The 20,723-nt window shown below is 48.7% G+C and overlaps 1 protein-coding gene across 1 annotated transcript in view; it reads left to right on the top strand.

Annotated features, from left to right (window-relative positions):
- The first annotated feature begins 7,308 nt into the window (after nt 1–7,308).
- The window catches only part of BCL2 (BCL2 apoptosis regulator), a 97,451-nt gene continuing 84,036 nt past the window's right edge, over nt 7,309–20,723 (top strand). Inside the window, exon 1 of the mRNA XM_076330431.1 lies at nt 7,309–9,108. Coding sequence (XP_076186546.1) covers nt 8,521–9,108 — 588 coding nt within the window. The 5' untranslated portion in view covers nt 7,309–8,520. The remainder of the gene's footprint in view (nt 9,109–20,723) is intronic.

The raw sequence follows: 20,723 nt of genomic DNA, 5'->3' as shown, positions 1-20,723 counted from the left end.
ACTGAGCATGCAGCTGTATAGAAAATTACTATATTACGTTTCAGCTCTGTGGTAGGAAGGCTTGAGTGGATAGCTAGCTCTAAGGTAACAGTAGGGAAGAAAGCCCCAAGATACTTATTCTCAAAGTAAATCCAAAATCGCACAAGTTCAGTCTTTTAGAGAGATGTTCTGATTAAATTATCAGAGAGCCAAAATCAAAGATGGATTGAGGAAAGTATATGCTCCTTAAAATGCGTTTTAAAGCTGAGGGGCTGATGTGAATCTTCCAATGTTGGAGAATTAAAAAATTTTTAAATGGAAGAACGCCATGTTGCAACAGGAGCTGCTGATTTTTCCTTTTAAAGTAAAAGTAGCAGGTCAAAGTAGATTCTTCTTCATTCCTTTTTGTAATTGGATTTCGGCTACAAGGCTAAATTATATAATCATTTTTTTTTCCCCCCTTGCCCAGCCAGTACTAAGCACACTGAAGAGTAGGTGCATGTTTGATTGTCTGTCAAAGCTGGTAGTGAAACTTCATGAAGTCATTTCCTTTCCTCTGTCACTGGGGGGAGATTCTCATGAGAGCCAGAGACCTTTAAATGAGGTGTCTGTCTTGCCACACCTCCCATCCTCTTTCTCTTACTTCCTTTCTTTCAACCTAGATGCACTAAATCGGTGAAAAAGAAGACTGTGCTAATCTTCCGTTGGTGGTGGTCTGCGGTGGGGGGAAATAATACTGTTAAGCTTTTGGACAGAAACTTGCACTGAAGGAAGCGGAAAGTGCCAATACTTTTTTTTTTTTTGGTAAAAACCCAAAGATGTGTATCTCATTTGATTGGGGGGGGGGGGGTCAGGGGAGAAGCATTTCATAAAGCTGATTGGGAAGGTTTGCTGTTTGGGGAAACCTTGACGAAGGAGTATAATACCAAACCTCCCCTGTGGTAGAATACCACCAAGCCAGTCTGAAATTTTGTTTTGCTAAGTTGAAAACAAGTTTGTTTCAGCTTGGAGGGGAATCCCCATGCTAATTTTAAACCTTTCGAGTTCTAACTATGAAGTTTGTTCTGTAGTAGTGCTGCTAAAGCAATGTAAATAAATAAAAGGGGCAAAAGCAAAACATACATGACTAACACTAAATCATGCTACCAAGCACTGAGAACCAACTCTCTTGGCTGAAATAAGGTGTTAAATCTGTAAAGATACCAGCTGTAAATAATGTATATAAAAATAAGTCTAAAAACAAATTTTAAATGTTCTAGGTAACTTGTAACTGAAGGGAATACCCTTTTCAAAGCTAACGGGGGCTTCAAAGAAAGTAGTTAAAATGAGATGTGTTGATCTTTATGTCAAAGCATTTACTCAAAAAAATGCTTTCCTCCTTTTTACTTTGAGAAATTTTAACAGGTGTAATAAAAGTTTATGGATCAGAGATAGATGTTCCTGTTTGTCCAGCAGACTCTTCCCATTTCCTTTTCCTCCATGCTGAAACTGTCTCCTTCACTCTTCTGCTCTTTCAACTGGGAAGTTGGTCTCCAATTCCTTTTTCCATAGCAGAAAGAAGAAAGGGCACAGGCGCCATTGCCCAAATCACAAGAATAGGTTGGTGGCTTGTGAAAGGTGGTGAGACAGCTCAGATGCTGTCAAGACCAGACCCTGTTGCCACAGAGCGAAGTAGAGATGTCAACGAGAAGGATTTCCAGCGCCGGATGCAGTTGTTTCGCCTCCTTCCAATCCAGACCATGGGGCCTCTGTGTCTTGATGAGAAGTGAAGGTGGTTGAGGGATGAGTGCAGTGAAAAGGAGTCTGAAAGTCAGGAGCTGTTTGCTATGTTGGACCCTAAGGATGTTATCTGAGTATCTCATCCAGCTGCCTTTCCTGATGAGTGCAATTAAGCCCCATGAAATAAACAGTAATTGCAGGTTGAGCATGCTTTAAGCGTTTTACAGTAGCATTCTCTGCTCTGCAAGCGCTTCCGGCCAAAAAGGGTCCGCTCCACACCTGTACAGCATTTGCAACAGCGGCAGGATGAAAGGCAATCTCCCGTTTCAGGAATGCACTCTGAAGAAGAAGTTTGTTCAGGTTAACCTGCCACCATCCTGGTTAAAAATGAGGAAAAAACGCATCCAGGCTTCATGGGTGCTACTTTCCCCTATACTTTTTACATGCAGAAAACTGTTTTTTAAAGCATTTTATACGACAGACCCTAGCTGCTGCCTAGATAGCCATGTTGGGCAACACGAGCAAAACAGGTGAGACGCTCTCGGCAATAAACGGTGTTCTGCAGTTGATAGCAGAGGATTATATGCATGCATGCAAGTCTCTGGAAGAGCATTGTTTTCAAGGCATTTCATGCAGCTTGACAGAGATACCATAGGTCCGTGGGTATCATGGTCTCGTGGACAGAGACAAACGTGGAAGATCATGCAGTTGGTGGTTAGCTTTAGTCAGGGCAAGTTAGAAAGTTCTTGCAGGCACAAAGGCACGCAGAGCAAATACATGCCGGCGTGGAAGCGAGAAGCACTGAATGCCTTGAACAGAGGAACCCAGGTGAAGCACGGCTGTGGGTGGCACAGGCAAATGCCTCACTGGACATAGCACCAACAAGCGTTTACAGTGCCATCGGCATTTACAGGCGTTTGCAGTGCCATTGGCTGCTAGTTTTCATATGTGCAAATTCCCCACCCGTGGGCACAGTCTTAGCGGACTCTTTCAATAAACCCAGTATTTAAGCTGTGCTAGAACATCGTAAGGCAAAGGACCTCTTTGGTTGTCATAATTGTATTTACCTATACCACTCTAAATAACTACTTCTGGGTTACTCAAATTTAGTTTTTTGTTGGGGCTTTTTTGGTTTTGATTTGTTCTACAATAGAAAATCTCTGCAGATTTACAGCAAAAACACATGGCAACGTCCTTGCTCACTTTGAGTGCTGTCACACGGTGCAAACATACACCCCAGTTGTTTCATGCCTGCTCAGGCAGGGCTTTAAACAATCGCTTGCTTCTCTCCAACTGGCCTGCTCATGAGCCAAGGAAATAAAAGGGTGGGCAGGTCACCAGGAACCGGGGTGGCTGTTGAAATCCTGTTGATGTTAATACAAAGGTAACAGGGAAAAGGTGTCCACTTTCAGATTGTCAAGAAGTTCGGTGTTGCCAGGCACAAAGAACTTTTCTAGAGTATTTGTTAATAATGCATCCACTGTACATTGGGCACCTGGGAAGCTATCGAAGAAACAGCAGGCTTTGCAGGATCCTGCCTGTTTGGTCAGTTGCCCAAGCACGGATAAGAAAGCCGCCTCACGAAAATAATCTGTCCTTTACACTGCCAGACCTGACTGATGCCTGTTGTTGATGCTCCTACCTCTGTAATTGTCAAGGGAGCTTTTTTCACATGAGCTTCTCTTTGTATTCCTAATTGAGTTCCAATTCTTTATACAGCTAATTCTTCTTATTAGTCTGATTAACTTTGGTGGGCCAGCGGAAGGATTTGCAGGATCAGATCCTGCGTAGTCAGCATGTTGTTCTGCTACCTAAAAGCACCGTAATGATTTCTTAGCTGACTTTATGCGCTCATTCCATGTTCCTTGATAAATCCTGAGCCTCTCTTGCGGTTTGTTCTACCTACCCCCAAAAGCTATTGCCTTTGTTTTGGATGTCTTTTTAACCCGCTGAGCTCAAACAAACAAGCAAGGTAAAAAGCAGTACTGTGATGCAAACTTGTGACACTTTAATAGATGCTCATCAACCACTCAGGCAGCATTATAATTGGTTTTAAGATGCTGTTCCCTTCAGTTACAGCCATAAATGCAGGTCAGATGCAACGCATTGGACACATTAAGTTAAGAACAAGAAAGGCTGTTTAAATGCATGTAATTTTGGGTTGCTTTTTTACAGAGGCCCAATTTATCATTCTTCAAGGTATAGTTTTTGTTTCCTGTGACTCATCCCTAACACCCTTGCCTCAAGCAAACAGTTCCTAGGATTTTCTCTTGTGTTTTCCATTTTTTTGGTACAGTCTCAGCTGTGTTTGGTATTAAGCTTTCTTGTGAACCATGACCACTATTTTCCTATTAAACTTTTAAAAAGGCTGGGATCTATCATTCTTATAGCGAAGTGCTGAATGCAGAGCTGGTGGGGGAAAAGCATCATTCCTAAATCCATTCCAAACAGAGTATCTCATAAAGTTTTGCCATACCTTTTTCTATCAGAAATCAGTTATGAATTCTGAAACTATTTTATTTTACTGATTATATGCCCTCAGTATACTCTGTTCACTTAGTTGATCTTACTTGCATTTCCACATACAAAATACATTTAAATGCCCTAAGGAAATTCAGTGATATTTTCAATTTCTCCTTACAAAAGTCCATCAATTTTATATGCATCTTTGTTTTCTGCATCAGTCCCACACTGATTTATCCCCTGGGCTTTAAAACTGATCCTGCTATGACATTGTTGTGTAGCTTACCCAGACAGTTTTTCTGTGTTACTTAACATCTGCGTCTGATGTATTTTCAGTTGCAGGACCAACTATATTAGATTTAGTCACTAGCACAGCAACAGACTGAATCAGCAGCCTGGTTGGTTATGGCTATTCTGATTTTCTGTATCACTTGTTCCATTTAAACCATAGCATGGTACATGGAAAAGTCAGATTACTTTCTGTATTCAGAGGAGACCTTTTTTTTTTTCTTTCTCTTTTGGTGCAAGAATATAGAGGCGGTGATTTTGCTTGGTTGACAGATCTCGCCTACATTTCTGCCATCAGAAGCAATCCCTCAGCTCATCACAAACGCCTGAATTTCTGAAGGCTTTTAGACGGACAGAGATCAGGCGTGTTTGCACGCCAGCGTTTCACCATGCCGTGAGTGGCACGCATGCACTGGTGGGGTACAGCCCTTTGCCCATGTCTGCGCAGAGCATCGTCCATCTTCTTTTGACCTCATTTCACCTGCTGTCCTGCAACCTCTGTCCCTCTCAATCCCCGAGAACTCAACCAACCGCGACCAGCCCCCTTTTAAACATCAGGAGGCAGGAGTGAATACGAGACGGAGCGGGGGGGCACCGCGATACTCTCCTAATTCCCCGGGCGCGTACGAGGCGGGTGAGCCCTTCGCTCCTTCCAGCCTGCAGGGACGGGGCGGGGGGGGGGGGGGAAGAGGGGGTCCCGGCTGCCGCGGCCGAGCCGCCGCGCCCGGGGCGAGCAGCGGCCGCTGGGTGGCAACAGCCGCCCGCCGGGGCGGCGCTGCCGGCGGGGAACGGCGCTGCCGGCCCCCGCTCCGCTCCGCACCGCTCCGCACCGCTCCGCCTGCCGCCCCCGGAGCCTCGGCCAGCGGGAGCATCGCTCCTTTCGGGGGGCTGGGTGCGCTCGGCTGTCACTAGGTGTGGTGCCGAGCGCCTTCTTGTGCCCCCCTCTAAATAAGAGACGCCAGAACGATTAAACATCCTGAACGCCTCTTCAGGTACCTGGGAAGGTGCTGGTTTGTACACGTTAAAGACACATTCCTCGGTGCGGCCTCGAAACAAATCCCTGGATGACCCGGGGCACGAGCGAGCTCCGTCAGCGCATGGGGAATCTTTCCCATTTGGGTGCCAGGACCTCCTCTTCTTCTGGACGGAACAAAAGCTGATCACCCGCCCCACTCCAGTGCGTTTTCCTCAAGCAGGGGAGCTGCCAGCCTGTGAACCACGCGTGATGGGTCAGTGTGTGAAGGAAATGTGACCCTGAAAATGGAGACTCGGGGGGGAGGCATTCATCCTGTGTGTCCCCTGTCAAAACTAACTCACGTTCACAGCTTAATTCGTGCCTTGTCTTCCTTTTCGGTTCAGGGTAGTTTATATATGAGATTATCAGCCCAGTCACCCTCAGATCGACAAAAATTGAGAGAACTTATCAAACTTCTCTTTTCCCCCGTCATATTAAGCAGAGAAAGGTGCCGAGTATCTCCTGCTCCCGTTTCACCTGGCTTTACCCTGGGATGGCTCCCCATTTCAGCCGGGGCTGTCCCAGCATCACTCATCCCTGCCCTGCTGTCGCTTGTCGGGGTAGCAGGGGGGCTGAGCCATCACTATTTCCCAGCGCCGTGGGTTTAACCTCTTTGAAGGTTAACTCTGCTTCTTTGGTCAAGCTCCAGTTTAATCGACTCTCCAAACAGTTCGGTTGCCCCCTCTTCAATCTAAAAAAAAATCCTCAGGCCGGGCGCAGGGACAAATCTGAGTCCCGTTTCTGCAAAAAGTCCCAAAATCCAACTCCCCGCCCGTCCCACGGGCACGCCTGAAAACCGACCGGGCGGCGTGCGCGGAGCAGGTGTGCGGGTCCCCGCACCGCCGGGGCTGCCGCCGGGGCGGGGGGGGCACCCGCAAAGGCGGCCACGGGGCCCGGCCTGTCCTCGGCCCCGCAGGGGCTCCGCGGCCGCGCAGGGGCTGCTGCGAGGGCAGACGGCCCCGACCCACCCGCCCGGAGCCCCTGTCCGCCTACATCGGGCCACTTTTCGTTTTAAAAGGGTGATTCGGGCTTTTTTCTCCTCTCCACCCCCCGTTTTATTTTTTTTTAATTATTATTTTTTTAAATAAATCCGCGCAGCTGCAGCCTCACCCCTCCCGCACGGCGCGGGGCGGCAGAGGCGCGGAGCGCGGCGCCGGGGCGCTCCCCCGCGCAGGGCCGGCCTCCCGCCGCGCTGCCTCCCGCCCGCCCAGCCTGTCTCCGCCGCCCGCTTCCTCCGCGCGGGCGGAGGCGGAGGAGGGCGGGCGGCGGCCCGGGCCGCCAGCACCACCCGCGGCCCGAGTGCCGCCCCTCCGCGCCGCGCCGCTCCGCGCCGCTCCGCCCCGCCGCCGCCGCCGCCCCGCCGCCGGCCCCAGGCCCGCGCCGCGATGGAGGGCGGGCCCGGGCTGCGCGGGGCTGCTCGCCTCCCCCCGCCGCCTTTTTTTTCCCCTAGCGCCCCCCCTCCCCATTTCCCCCTTTTCTTGAATGAAGCGTGAGGCGGAGCTCTAGGAAACCACCGCGCCCGGCTGCGCCGCGCGGGGCCGGGGCCGGAGCCTCCCCCTCGGGCTCCGCTCCTCCCCGCCTCTCCCCGCCCCCGCCGCTCCCCCCCGCCGCCGCCGCCGCCGCTGCCGCCGCCGCCGCCGCCGCCGCCGCCGGGAGAGCTCCCCGCCCGCGCCCGCCGCCGCCGCCGCTCGGAGCCGCCGCCGCCGCCCGGAGCCGCCGCCGCCGCCGCCGGCAGCAGCAGCGCGGAGCGCCCGGAGGAGCCGCCCGGAGCCGGCGGGGTGCGCGGGGCTGCGCGGGCGGGCGGGCGGGCGGGCAGCGGCGCCGCGGCCGCGGTCCCCATCGGCACCAGTCACACCGCACACACGCCCCGTCCGCGCCCCTCCTCGGCAGCGCCAGGGGCTCTTCCTCCTCTGATACAAAGCTGCTCGGGAAATGGCATTTCTCCCCGGAGCCACAGTCAAAAGCAATTTTCCTTCTTTATTTTTGTTTCTATTTTTTATTGTTGTTTTCACGCTCTTCCTTGTGAAAAAGAATTAATTACCTAAATACATTTTTTTTTTTTTTTTTTGGTGTGTGCGTGCGTGTGTGTGGAAGCACCGGGCTCCTGCGATCGGTGTCTGAATGAAACTACGTAAATGCGTATGTCTGTACGTTGCACTGGAGGGAAAAACGGAGCACTTCTGCGAGAGCTTGGATTCAAATGTGGTTCATCTGGTCTGCAGGATTTTCCGTCTCTTTGGGGTTGTTCGCCTTCCCGGGCTGCGAGGCGGGATTTTCTGAGCTTTGACACATCTTTGGAGATGTCTGTTAAACAGGAGTCTGGGAAAAAACATTTGAAATCGTAGAGAGATTTTTTTTTTGTCCCTTTCCCGTCCCCTTGGTGACTTGAAGCATCAAAGCGGCCAGAACTTAACATTTCTGAAGACTTGTGATGTTTGGGTTTTGTTGTTGCTATTTTTTTTTTTAGAGGAAACTTGACAGAGGAACATATTTATAGTCCAAGTAAGTACTTTACAGAGGAAATTTAGTTTGTGTAACTTAACAAAAAAAAAAGCAGTGTTGAGGTTTCTAGCTTAAAGTGCGTTGGATTAACGTTCATCCAAGGCTGTTTAGCAAATCGTATTGAGTTGCAGTTTTTACGGTGTGTGTTCGTCCGCTCCTTCGTGTCCGTGGTAGTTCAGCACCTAGGGGAAAATGCACCTGATTTTGAATTGCTATAATATTTTTTAAGATGTATTTCAACACCGAGGAGGAAAAGGTCCTAAAGTAAATTTATAATAAGTAATAAATGTGCACCTGGAAGTATTTACAGCATTTTAATCCCTATTTATACCGTGCATCTCAAACCGAGGAGGAAACACTGAGAAGACAAAAGTACCTCCGAGACCCTGAGAACTCCCCCACACCACCATGAATGAAACCGTGCCTGATACAGTAACTGGATTATAATTTTTGGTGTTATTAATTTTATTATTATTGGCTGCTTTACTTTTTTGGGTTCATCCTGCTCCTCTTCTTCCTCTCTCCCTTCCTCTTGCTGCTTCCTCTTGGAAATTATGGCTCATCCGGGGAGAAGAGGCTACGATAACCGGGAGATAGTGCTGAAGTACATCCACTATAAACTCTCGCAGAGGGGATACGACTGGGCTGCCGGCGAGGACAGGGCACCCCTGCCTCCAGGTCTCTCTCCTCCTGCTGCTGCTGCGGTTGCTGCTGCTGCTGCTGGGACTTCCTCTGATCACACTGGGCTGGTGTCTCCGCACCCCGAGCCCCCAGGCTCGGCTGCTGCTAGCCACGCGCCCCCAGCTGAGGGGCTGCGCCCCGCGCCCCAGGTCGTTCACCTCGCCCTGCGCCAGGCGGGGGACGAGTTCTCCCGCCGCTACCAGAGGGACTTTGCCCAAATGTCCGGCCAGCTGCACCTCACGCCCTTCACGGCCAGGGGCCGCTTCGTGGCGGTGGTGGAGGAGCTCTTCCGAGATGGGGTTAACTGGGGCAGGATCGTGGCCTTCTTTGAGTTCGGCGGCGTGATGTGTGTGGAGAGCGTCAACCGGGAGATGTCTCCTCTCGTGGACAGCATCGCCACCTGGATGACCGAGTACCTGAACCGGCACCTGCACAACTGGATCCAGGACAACGGAGGCTGGGTACGTCCCCCGATCGCTTGTTCCCTCTCCCGCCTCTGGCCCGCAGCCGGTGGGGCTCCAGGGTGGGCAGTGACCGGGGGGTTGCACTCGCGTTGGGGGCAGCAAAAGGTTTGCCTGGGGGGCATCTGCACTGGCGTGTGCCAAAGCAGCATAAGCCTTGTGCCAGCTGTCGAGTTTTACCTCGTTGCGGGGTTACAGTGGAGCGGTTTGGGATGGGGAGAGCGGCTACAGCTCAGGAATGAAAAGGATGAGCGAGGCACCCTCTTCACCAGTGGTCTCTGCTCTCCTACCCCCATCCACCTTTGCCTGCTGGCTGTACCAGCCCTGGCTAAGGCAGGGTCCCACAGTGGGGTGGGAAGGGGCAACAGAGGTGCCCGTCCAGCTGCCGGGGGCAGGCACGTCACGGCAGGTCCCAGGCGCAGAGGCAACAGGGACCGCATGTATGTGCGTGCAGGCATCCCTGCCCGTTGGGGGTGACATGCCAGGCAGGCGCGTGACAAACACGAGATCCCGGTGCTACGGGCGGGCAGGTGGCCGTCGGTGCTGGCGTCTACAGCTGCGGTGGCAACGGGGTTTTACGGTAGAGGATATGTCTAGTGTGAAAAATCTGTCTTTGTCTCGAGATGAAACAAAGGTGCCAGGAGCCGTGTCCGTGGGATTGTTCTGGAAAATGAGTATTTGTTGTGATCCGATGGGTGACTGTGTTTCTGGGGTAGAGATCACCTCTGGCCGGGGCTGGCTTCAGCATCATCCAGAAAGGGAAGATTTCCACTTGTGGAAAATGGACAGCTTTTACACTGGTAGTCAATCAAAAGCCTTTCCTTTTTCTCCCTCTCTCTTTCCAAAATAAGTAACTGCAATGAAATTGGAAGGGTATCTCTTTCCTTTTTTCCTGTATTAATTAATATACTGTAACAAAATGTGGTCCCAGCCGCTCCCCTGCAAACCAAACCTGTTGTATGTGTAAAGCTTACAATATTAATGCGTTGGGGGAAAAAACAGTAAGAGTTATACCAAAGGAGAAACTTGACGTATGGGCTGAGAGCTGGTGTAAGTCACCTAGAAATGGAGGTCTGCTAGGTAGGGGCCCGGCAATTTCAGGTCCGGTCCCCTGTGAAATGCAGAGAGCTGACTCAATTACACAGCACACCTTTAAGAGGCGTGTGTAAAGGAATGTAAAGTACAGTATATGTTTCCCCGTTAACATGGTTTGCAAGCCCGGTGTTTGTGAAGCATTACCACAGTAAATTCTCAGCACCGGGTCTCTTGCAAAGTCAGCGTTAGGCTCAGTAACAGGCCACCCGCATGGACCATCTCTGTTAAAAAATGAAGATGCTGCCTTCCCGCTGCTGAACCCGCCTGACTAAAGGGTATATGTGTCCGGGGATCCAGAGAACATCTATGTGCTGCTGTAACGGAGGGAGTAAGGCTTTGGGGCCCTTTTCTCAGCAGGAATCCACACTGCGCACCTCCCAGAGGAGTGCTGCAGATCCCTGGCTACAAGTCATGTTGGAGGCAGGATCGTTCTCCTGCTCTCCCCTGCTTCCACCAAGAAGAAAAAAAATTCAAGATTCCTGGGGCCAGAAGGGGGAGCAAAAAAATGTGTGTGCGTGCATGTGTGTGTCTGTATTTATATACATATATACAAATATGCTTACATACACAGATGCACACACACACACATATATATATGCACACACACACATAAAATGACTCCAGCGCTTAGTGGTTGGGACCACACTTGGGAGAGGGAGACCTATCCCCTGATCCCCTATTTCATGGATCACTACAGAGGGTTTGTCGGTGGGGTTTTTTTCACAAAGCAGACAACTGGGGAAAAAAAAAATCTGCAAACAGTTCAGGCTTTTGGAGACCTTAGCTGGTTAAAAGGCGAGCAGCTAAAGGGTTAGGGATTTTGCGATTGCACTTCTGGGCTGGGATGCCTAACTTGTGCGTAAGTCCCTCTTCAGGCTGGAAGCCCTTTTGCGGAGCTGGGGCCCTCGGTTCGCTCCAGAGCCAGTGAAGTCATTCTGTTGACTCCAGTGAGCTTTGGATCAAATCCGTAAGCATGCTGGAGATGTATTGTCCTGCGAGTGTATTGTGTAAAGAGAGACATAAATAATGAATAAAACTGAGACTGTGAAAAGACAGGTGTTACCAGGCGTGATTGGCCAGATGAGGCGAGAGCTGGAGCTGTTTCTTGACCGTTAGAAATACAAGAAACTCAGGCTATGAACACTGACTGCCTTTAAAAGGAGAAGATGCTTCGTATCGATAGCCGTTCAGTTGTTTATTGAGGTTTCCCATAAACAAAAGCTCCAGAGTTTGGAAGCATGTGATGCCATTTACTGCCGCGTGTGATTTGTAATGTACACGTGGAAGAAGATGTGCAAAATATTACCCCAGGGTGGCTTTTGCCTGTCTGCCTGGTAAATGGCTGGTACCTTTGAGCCATGGGATTATTAAACACAGGCAAAACCTTCTAGCTGGTTACAAAGAGCAAAAGACTAACATGAAGTTGCAAACACAGCTTTTAGGATCCTCTCTTCAGACAGAAGAAATCAAGGATGGCACGGGGCAGTGGATTTTTCTTGTTTTCTTTTTCTAGCTTTCAGGATCAGTCAGCGGAAAAGCATACCTTAATATACGCACTCGGTCTTCAGCTTGGCACTTGCACCACGCCCCATGTACGAACCTTATTAAAGCATCATAAAAGGCTCTTCCAAAGTAGCTGATCACCTTGCAGGTGGTGATGCTTTGTAGGACCTCGGCACAGCTGCGTGCAAGATCTCCCTGTCACGCGCATTCCTGCAACAAGTGGGAGCGCCAGCTGTTGTAGCCTTCTCCTCCTTTACGTTGAGGCTCCCCGGTATGTTGCGGAGTGGTGAGTTTATTAGAGACTGTGGAGCAGTAGCGAAGAGAGCATCGGAGTTAGTCACGAGCATATGTTACACAGTGAGTAAGTTGGACAGCGTGTGCTTTGAGTCTATTGTATGGGCCTATGTCTTACACTCAGGTCTGAAGTTTGGTTGAAATGTCTTTCTTATTTACCTGTTTCTTTTGAATCGCTTCTATAAATTGACAGTGTGTTTTCAGGACATGAATTCTTTATATTGCAAGGAAAACAAAGAAGGAAAGAAGCGTATCGATGCGCAGGTTGGAAGGGGATATAGCTGGTGAAGTATAAATTTTAGGCACTAGACATCGCTGTTAATGGTGTCTGGGGATTGTTAATACCCTTACAATACACAGCATCATGGGTTTGTTCGAAACTTAGAAAAAGCAACAGATGGGGACTGCCTGCACGGAGGCTGTGTTATTAGCTTGTGGTTCTGGTGGCAAATAAATGCAGCTTTCAAAGATTTTCACGTAGGCCAGGATACCACAATATTGTACTTTGGCCTGATAACATCTTAATTGTGTTACAAAAGAAATAAGAGGAGAACCAGCTCATCTCTGCAATTTCGTCGTACTTGGTATAATGTATGCTTTCTGATTGACAACTTAATGGCTTCATTTCGTTTTTTAGAACTGCAGAAGGACTGGCTTGGCAGCAGGCTGTCGCCTTGGCGACTTTTGACTTTGATGTAGGGAACATTGAAGTGATGCAGCCGGTGCGGGGGAATGTCTTGCAGTGATGGGTTCCCTCTTTGGGCACACAACCTAACGTACGTGGGAGCCATGCTCAGTTCTGGGTGCTTCCAGTCCAACATACGGCTTCATCCCTGAGCTCTTCAAGAAATAGCATGAGAGCTATAGAAGGAGACACAGGCACCGTCATATATGTGTAGACAAATACATTTTTGATGTAAAGAATGTAAAGAAGCTCAGGTGAGAGAAGCAGCAGCGTGTTGAAAATTCGGCCAAGAAAGCATAATTTTAAATGACAATATTTACATTTGAACCAGGAGTGTGATGGTTGTGTGTTTTCATCCGATTCTGTTCTTTTATTGCGGTTCTTTATTCTGTTCGAGAGTTAAGGCCAGATATGGGGAAGGATTTAGATGTCTGAAGTGGACCTTAGGTGGAACATAAGTGCTTGCAGCCTCTGAGTGCCTGCCTAGCCAGAACGGTGGCAGAAGTCCCTGGCTTCTCGCCGTTCCTTGCCCAAGCCAGCCGGGAGCTGCTCCTGCCTTGAGAGAGGGGAGCCACTCGGCACGCTGTGGGGGACACCGTTCCCAAGAATCTCCGTGTCCCGAAGCTGGCAGGCATCCTCTGGCCCGGCTGCTGTCACTCACATGCCATCCTCACATGCAAATGCAGCCGGGGAGAAGCCCCCACTTTTCTTGGTGGCTCCTTGGTTAAGGCCTCTCCTGAGGTAACGGGAGGTTTGCCTACGAGACCTTGTCCAGCCTGGCAGGGGGGTATACACCCACATCTACGACATCTCAGGAGGCTTCGCCTGCCAGATGGCTGCTGGTTTTGCCAAGGTGTCCTCCCCTTTGGCAACAGGGCTCCTCCTCCTTCTGCGGGGGTGAGATTTCATTTGGTGGAGGAGGAAGAACCGGGGTGTCTAATTCCCGCTGTCTGATGTGTTTTCTCAGGTGGCTGTCTACAGCCAAATGAATAAATGCTTCTTGGACAGCAACTAGACCCCAGGTTTCCCTTCTCCTGGGTTGACTGCCCTAGTCACTGAGCTTCCTCTTTTTTTTTCTTTTTGCCTAGTAAATCATTAATTCTCTGTGCTTGGTGGCACGCCTTGGAAAGGAAGTGTGGAGAGTCGCCGTGCCCCGCGACGGTCCGTAGCCCCCTCATGGAGGTGAGGGATGGCAGATGTGTCTGCCTCCAGGACAGTGCTAGAGGTCGTGGATATCGGTGTGACGCAGGGGCCTTTCCGTGCTTGTGCGTGAGGCACCGACCGAAATCTCATCCCTTTTGGCCTCTGGAGCTGCTCTCCCAGCAGCTCAGCCAGGCACCCACCTGCGCAGCACGTTGCTTCTCTTGCAAGTCCTGAGCAAAAGCCTCTCGCTCGTCCGGCGCGGGACGGTGCCTTGCTCAGGGACGGTGCTTTGCTTGGAGCCGGATGCCCCGCGCTGGAGCAGAGGCACTTTTGAGTTTTTTTTGCCAGCGACATGCAGCCTTGTAACGACTCAATCCCCAGTGGGGCTAACCCCAAGTCACTGTTTGACTGGTAAAAGGAAACTATCTGAAATCCACTCAGTTAAATAAATGAATTGTCAGTTTCAAGTGTTACACCTTCTAGGTCCTTTGCCAGTTTTTGTGGCTTTGTGGGTTTATAATCGAATTCTCAAAATATTATCAAAATATTTTTCTTTTTGCTGTTGCTGAGGATCGAGAAATTCATTCTGCAGAGGATCTGTACCGAAGCAAGGAGTAGAAGAGCTAGGGCAGAAAGAGAAAATGATTGTGGTTCTCTAGTCCCTTTCATTTATAATAGCTTTCTCCGTAACTTGCAACAACGTTAGGGTGCGTATTTTCTCAGAAGTCTCGTCTTTTTTTTTTTTTTTTTTTTTTTTTAAATATATGTATTGACCGTGACCTTTAAAATTTCAGAACCAGGGGTCTCGGTTATGGAGATGATGTCATTTGCCTTGATCTTGCAAAGAACCATAAAGTTCAAAAGCAATCCTATTAAAAAGTTTTACTTCACTTTCAATATTGAGAAAGAAGTTAGTTCTGTGCCTGCACTAACACAGGCCTCTCTCAAGCTGCTGCATTAGCTCTGCTGGGCAGTAAGTAGCTTAGTTTTTCGAGTATGTAGCTTGAAATTCAGAGTCGGTAATCCACGAAGAAAATCCAGTTGAATTTTTCTGCCGAGGCACAAGCGTTTCTCCGATGGCAAAGCACGGCTCTAGCAGGAGAATCACAAGACCTATGCAATGATGTGTGAAATTGCATGTGGAGCAGAAGCGTTTTCTCAGCGGCCAGATACCAGGGCCGAGGCTTCCTAAGGCAACACAGGAACTTTGTACTGCATCACCAGCAAACATTAAGCCCTTGTGCCCGATACAGGCGTCCTTGATGAGAGGGTCATCTTTCAGTGGGTTGGACCTGGGACAGTGGAGGGAGGTGGATGTAGAAACGGGAGCAGCGCTTGGGTGTCGCTCCGAAACCTCTGCTGTGGTTTTGGTCTCACGTGATGGTTTGTGCCTGGCGCACTGACGAGCCAGCCTTGCGCTCCGCCGTTGCCACCGAGGGATGCCAGGCCCGGGGCTTGGGGCAGGACCGGCTGAAGTGGCGGCTCTCCATACGCCGCTCTGCTCGCTAATGCGAGCTGCCAGCAATCTTGCTGTGTCCTCGCTTTTCCTCTCACTCCACAGCCGCCTCGCCGGGCTAGCCCGCACTGTTTTCACACTGCAGTCCTACCCCAGGGCTGCTGGCAGGGCAGCGGGCACTCGCTCCTGGCCTGGGGTCTGGGCAGCCGCAAACTAGGTCAGCAGCCTTGGCAGTCGAGCAACCGTAGCTAAAAAACAGCACAATAGGTCTGATTAATAACAACTCTCCTGTGGCAAAGTGAATTTTTGTTGTTTGGCTTTTGCACTTCCATCCCTTTTAGTGATCAGGGTTACGGTGAAGGGTGCGGCTGGGCAGGGGTGAGCGCGCAGCTGTGCGCCCCATGGTGTGCTGGCCAGGCATGCTCCCCGCTCCCATGGCGCACACGCTTGTATTTGGCAGGTGTCTGGTTCTTTGCCTGTTTTGTCTTTCCACTTCATGGAGGACTGGCGGTCCTCGGCTTTCTGCAGGCCTTTCTGACCGTCCCTTTCCATCACCGCTGCTGGTGCCGGGCATTGGGCGTCGGACGCGGTCTTGGGTGCTGCTGCCCGGCCATCAGCCGCGGCATGCGCCGGGTCCGGCCCTTCCCACCTCCCTCCCTGGCCTGTTTTATTTTCCTTCACGCCCTTGGGAGGGTGGAGCCCAGCCCTGTTTGGTTTGTTGGGGTTTTTTTAAATAATTTATTTATGAGCACCTCGTGGCTGCCTCTGTACCTGCTGATTTAGTAATAATAATAACACTTGTTACTCGGTAGCAGCAAAATACTGATTATTTCTGAGGGCAGTACCGGCCTGTTTTATTTTCCATTCCTTGTGTAATAATAGGATGGATGAAGGTGTGCGGTGCCATAAATCTTCTCTTCCCCAGCAGGATAACATCCAGGCCTTCTTGGCAAACACGAATGCCGATGACAGATTTGAGGGATTTTTATTTTACTCTGGTTTTCAGTCTCATTAACAATCTGATGGCTTCCCCCCCCCCCCCCCTTTTTTTGGCTCCTCAAATACTATGAAACCGGATAACGTTTCCAAATGCATCTAAAAGACTGGAATTTATTTTTTGTTATTTTATCCTAATGTTAGTTTGCTGTCATAATTACTGTATATCGATAGACTTTGCTAAATCCCCCTTGCTGGAAAGTTCCTTGTGGGTTTCTGGATTTTACAGTTAATGAGTAAGAAAACAAATCTGATTTTAGAAAGTGTTGCCGTTGACTTCAATAGGAACAGGAAGAGGCACTTAATTGGACAATTGTAGCTATGTTTACTTTGTATATGCGGCAAGAAAAATAAGATCAAATGAAAAAGCCACAGGTTTTCAACTAATAGAGAAAAACAGCCTTTTCTGCAACGCATGATTAACCTTTGGGAGCTGTTTTCATGGGAGAGCTGTGAGTGGAAGTACTGAGTTGCATTCAAGAAAGGTTTAGGTATTTGTAAGAGTAAGGGAAACATCTATACTTATGTTCAAATAAAATTGCTTGGAAGGGCAGTCATACACCTTGGGGTAAATTTAACATCAGCTGCTGAAATGAGATCACCAGGTGCTGAGGGTAGACCTTTCTCCAGGGAATGCTATTTCAAAATTATATATTACATTGCTTCTCCCCCAGAGCACCTGGTGCTGGTCGGTGACTGGGGATACTGGGATGGATGCACTGCTGGTCTCATCCATCCGGGGAAAACTTCTTACTTCTGCATGTGTTTTGTAAAGGTAATTGTAAATGTGCTTGTTGTGTTGCTAAGAGCACCCACATCACTGAATTTACTCCTGTGCTGACTGAAGATCTGTTATGAATTACCACATTTAGAGTTAGTTAAAAGAAATAGCATCTTTAAGTGCATACATCATTTTATCGCTATTTTATTTTATTGAAGCATAAAAAGGATGATTCCATTTTGTTGATTGAAAAGGCAACTCAGTGGGTTTCGGGGTACTTCAGTGACTAATTTATATACATGGGCCAGGTACAATCAAAAAGAAAAGGCCCCATTTTTCCCACATAGTGATTGAAAGAGGCTGTCACGCAGTTGTTCGAGAAAGCAACGGAGAGTCAAAACTTAACTTCCTCTTCTTGGCTCTACTACTGAGTACCCAATAGGATATGGGGCAAATCATTAATATCTCTCTTTTTCAGTTAACTCAGCTATGAAATCGGTATTCTTGCTAGCTATACAGCACACCAGGTCTGGGAAATGTATTGTTGCCCACCGTGCTATCATGAGTTGGGCTGATGGTTTTTAATTGAAAAAAGGAAGTCATACAAGGTACAATATTGAACAAAATGTCCGTTGTGGTAATTTGGGGCTTAGAATAAAATTCAAATCTGTAGCATTACATTTTGTCATTGCTGGAGCTCACTAGCCTGGGAAAGAGCAAAGTGAGTCAGATTGTGAAACTACCTGGGGGTGAGAGTTGAGTGGAGAGGGGAGGTAGAAGAAAGAAAGAAAAAGTTAAATGGAAATTAGGCTTAAACTTTTTCAGCTCCACTGTTCGGATGTGTTTAGCAATGCTTGTGATGGAAACAGATTAAACAGATCAGTTTCAGGTGTTGATTTCTAGTTTTTATTTAGGAAAAGGGTGAGCAGTGTGAGAAATGGCAACTGGCAATGTTAGTGTTTTCCTTTATGTATCAGCACAGTTCATTGGGTGTTTCAAGAAGGAAATTGTCCTTCCTTTTCCATTCCCACCATATGTAAAAGCTGTCTGTGGCAATTCAGGGGAAGGAGCAATAAGCTGTATTACATGCACCTGTAAGAAGTAGCTTCATGCACACCTATTCTTTTGCTTCCATTCACAAGCTTCATTAAGTGTTCAGATACAAGCAGAAAAAGCAATTTTAAAAGATTAAAAAAAAAAAGTGAGTAGTAATCAAGCCTTTGGGCTTGACCATGAGGTTGAAGTTAGTTTTAACTATCTTGCTGAACTGAGGCTTGGGAGACAAAATTCCTGTTGCATGCTCTGGAGAGACTTGCGTGAGTCACTGGAAAGTCAGGATAGGGCCTTGGACGGGAGGCCAGTGAAATGCCTCCCTCTGCGGTACGGGACAGTCCTGTAGCGTGTCTTTGCAATGGAATAACTATTGCCAGCTTTGTCTCCAGAGGAAAGAACTCCTTTCTTAAGAATATTCATCACATGTTCGGACTGTGTATTATAAAATGTAGTAGAGGACCCTATTTCTAATCTTTTTTCTAGAGAAAAAAGAATTAAAAATAATTCAAAGACAAATTCAAATACAGTAGTAAATGAGTTGGCATTTCCATTAGCAGAATAAGATGGTTGGTGTTGTAGGTTAGTAAAATCTGTTGAACTTCTCAAGAATGTACGCACAGCTCAAGTAAAAAATGACATTAAAAAAACTGAAGTAAAAACTCCCTTCTGTTCATAACAGAAGCAAATCCTACATCGTGCTCCAAGTGTCTGCAAATTTTAGTTCAAGTTAGACATATCCAAAGCCCCTCTCCTGAAGTCATCTGGCAAATCACAGTAAATCACGCTGTCTAAATATCTAATCCCCAGTCTGCTGCTGGATGCAAAAGATCCCAAATATAACCGAGAAGGAGGCCTAATGCCTGTGTTATTTTCAGGTTCCAGCTTGACCTGGTCCTTTCTCCGTTGCCCAGATCTGCAATAAATAGCAGCGCTGCCGTGAAGCCTGGGCAAGGGGAAGGCTTTCCTCCTTGCGGGGCTGGAGTGCAGCGGCAGGGCGCACTGGCAAGGGAGGAAATAAAACCGGTCACTTGAAATGTCAGGTGGCAATCAAGGCTGCAAGTAAATGAGCCGGCCTGGAGTCTGTTCAGGCTTCTGCAGTAGCTCATGTCTGTCTGCCTGCAAAAAATTCCTGCAGTAGAAAATTCACGTATTTGGCTCTGGACTGAACGTGTGAAATCCTTGCCTGGTTGGAGTCAATAGCTATTCTTTTTCCAGTACAGACGCTAAAACCGGTGGTATTCAGCCTCATATAGCAGTGAGCGTGTGGGCAGACCCAAAAAGGGATCTATGAAGTGTCGTACAAAGCCTTGGTTGTAGTGGATGGTTGGGCATGTCTGTGCAGCGGTGGAAAACTGGAGCGAGGCTGCCTTGGGTTTTGCCTTGAGAGTGCTCCTCAGCTTCCCTAGGCGTCCTCGCTGTAAGGGGAACCTGGCCCGGCATGCTACAAACGTCCCTCTGACAGTGCCTCTGTGGGCCAGGGGTGGTAGTGTCCACCAGGACCGCAGTGGCTTTCTAGAAATTGGTCCTGTTCAGCTTCGGCCAGTAAAGCCATGCCTCAGCCCCAGGGGCGAGCTGACGAGCCTCCCTGGTGCTTTAGGACCACGAGTAGGGGAGCTCCCTGCTCTGCTTTCCAGCCTGGGTGGCACAAGTGGTGGGGAAACCTGTCAAGGCGTCTCTTCGTACCTTTTTCGTATCTGTTGAAGCTGATTGTTTCACAAGGGAATAGTGTATTTATTTTGCAAGCAATTGGAATTTTTTGCCTTTTTTTATTGTTTTATTTTATTTTCCCCAGCCCAGCAAGAAGGATGTCTGGGGCATGGTAGCACATCCTGCAGGCTGGGACTTCTGTGGCAGTTTAATGGGCTGAAGGAAGAGGCAGCACTGGCACGCTGTTAGGCTGTGTAAACGGGCTTAGGGTTTGTTTTAGAAAACTTTCTCTCTTTTTTCCCTCTCTGCTTCCTTCTCTCCCCCCTGCAGACACAAATACATCATTCTCACAAACGAAACTGTTTAATTTTAATAACTGGCCTAGAGCTAAAACTGACAGTGGGAGAGGAGCTGTTTGGTTTGCAGTCGCTGACAGCTGGAATAAACTACCTGTTCCCTTGGAAGGGATGGACAGCCAGCTTGTTTGGTTTTGAGGACACTTTGATCCCTAAAGAAACTCCTCTCAACAACAACAAAAAAAGACTGGAACTGTGGCAGCTTGGTGTTACTGACTGCTCTTTATACGTAAGGCTCTAAGTATGATGGAGAAACACTGTGTGCAGACGTCCCTTGTCTCTGTAGTTCAGATCCTTCTGTTGAGAGCAACTCCTCATCGTGAAAGGTCACTGTCACCAGCACCTTGGGAGAGACTTGGGGTCCCGCTAAAATAAGTTTCCTGTGATCAAGGTCCAGTCTGGTTTGACAAGAGCTCTTCGGTATAGCTAAATGGCCTGGGTTCTCAAAACCCTGCCTTGAAGCGATGAAGGCTGGGTGATTAGTTAGATATTAAATAATTTTGCAATGACTAGTTTTACCTCTGGCTCTGTAAGAAAGTCAGCCTTCTTATTTTGCCAGTTCTCAGAAGAAAATGGCAGCACTCCCATTTCCTTTTCTCCTCCCTCAGGGCCTGCCACCCTTTTTATTTTTAATTTTTTCCTCCCAGGGCCATTAGACAACATGCA

Source organism: Aptenodytes patagonicus, chromosome 2, assembly GCF_965638725.1.
Source record: "Aptenodytes patagonicus chromosome 2, bAptPat1.pri.cur, whole genome shotgun sequence".
NCBI lineage: Eukaryota > Metazoa > Chordata > Aves > Sphenisciformes > Spheniscidae > Aptenodytes > Aptenodytes patagonicus.
The sequence above is the reverse complement of the archived record's forward strand: the minus strand, read 5'-3'. Positions and strand labels throughout refer to the sequence as shown.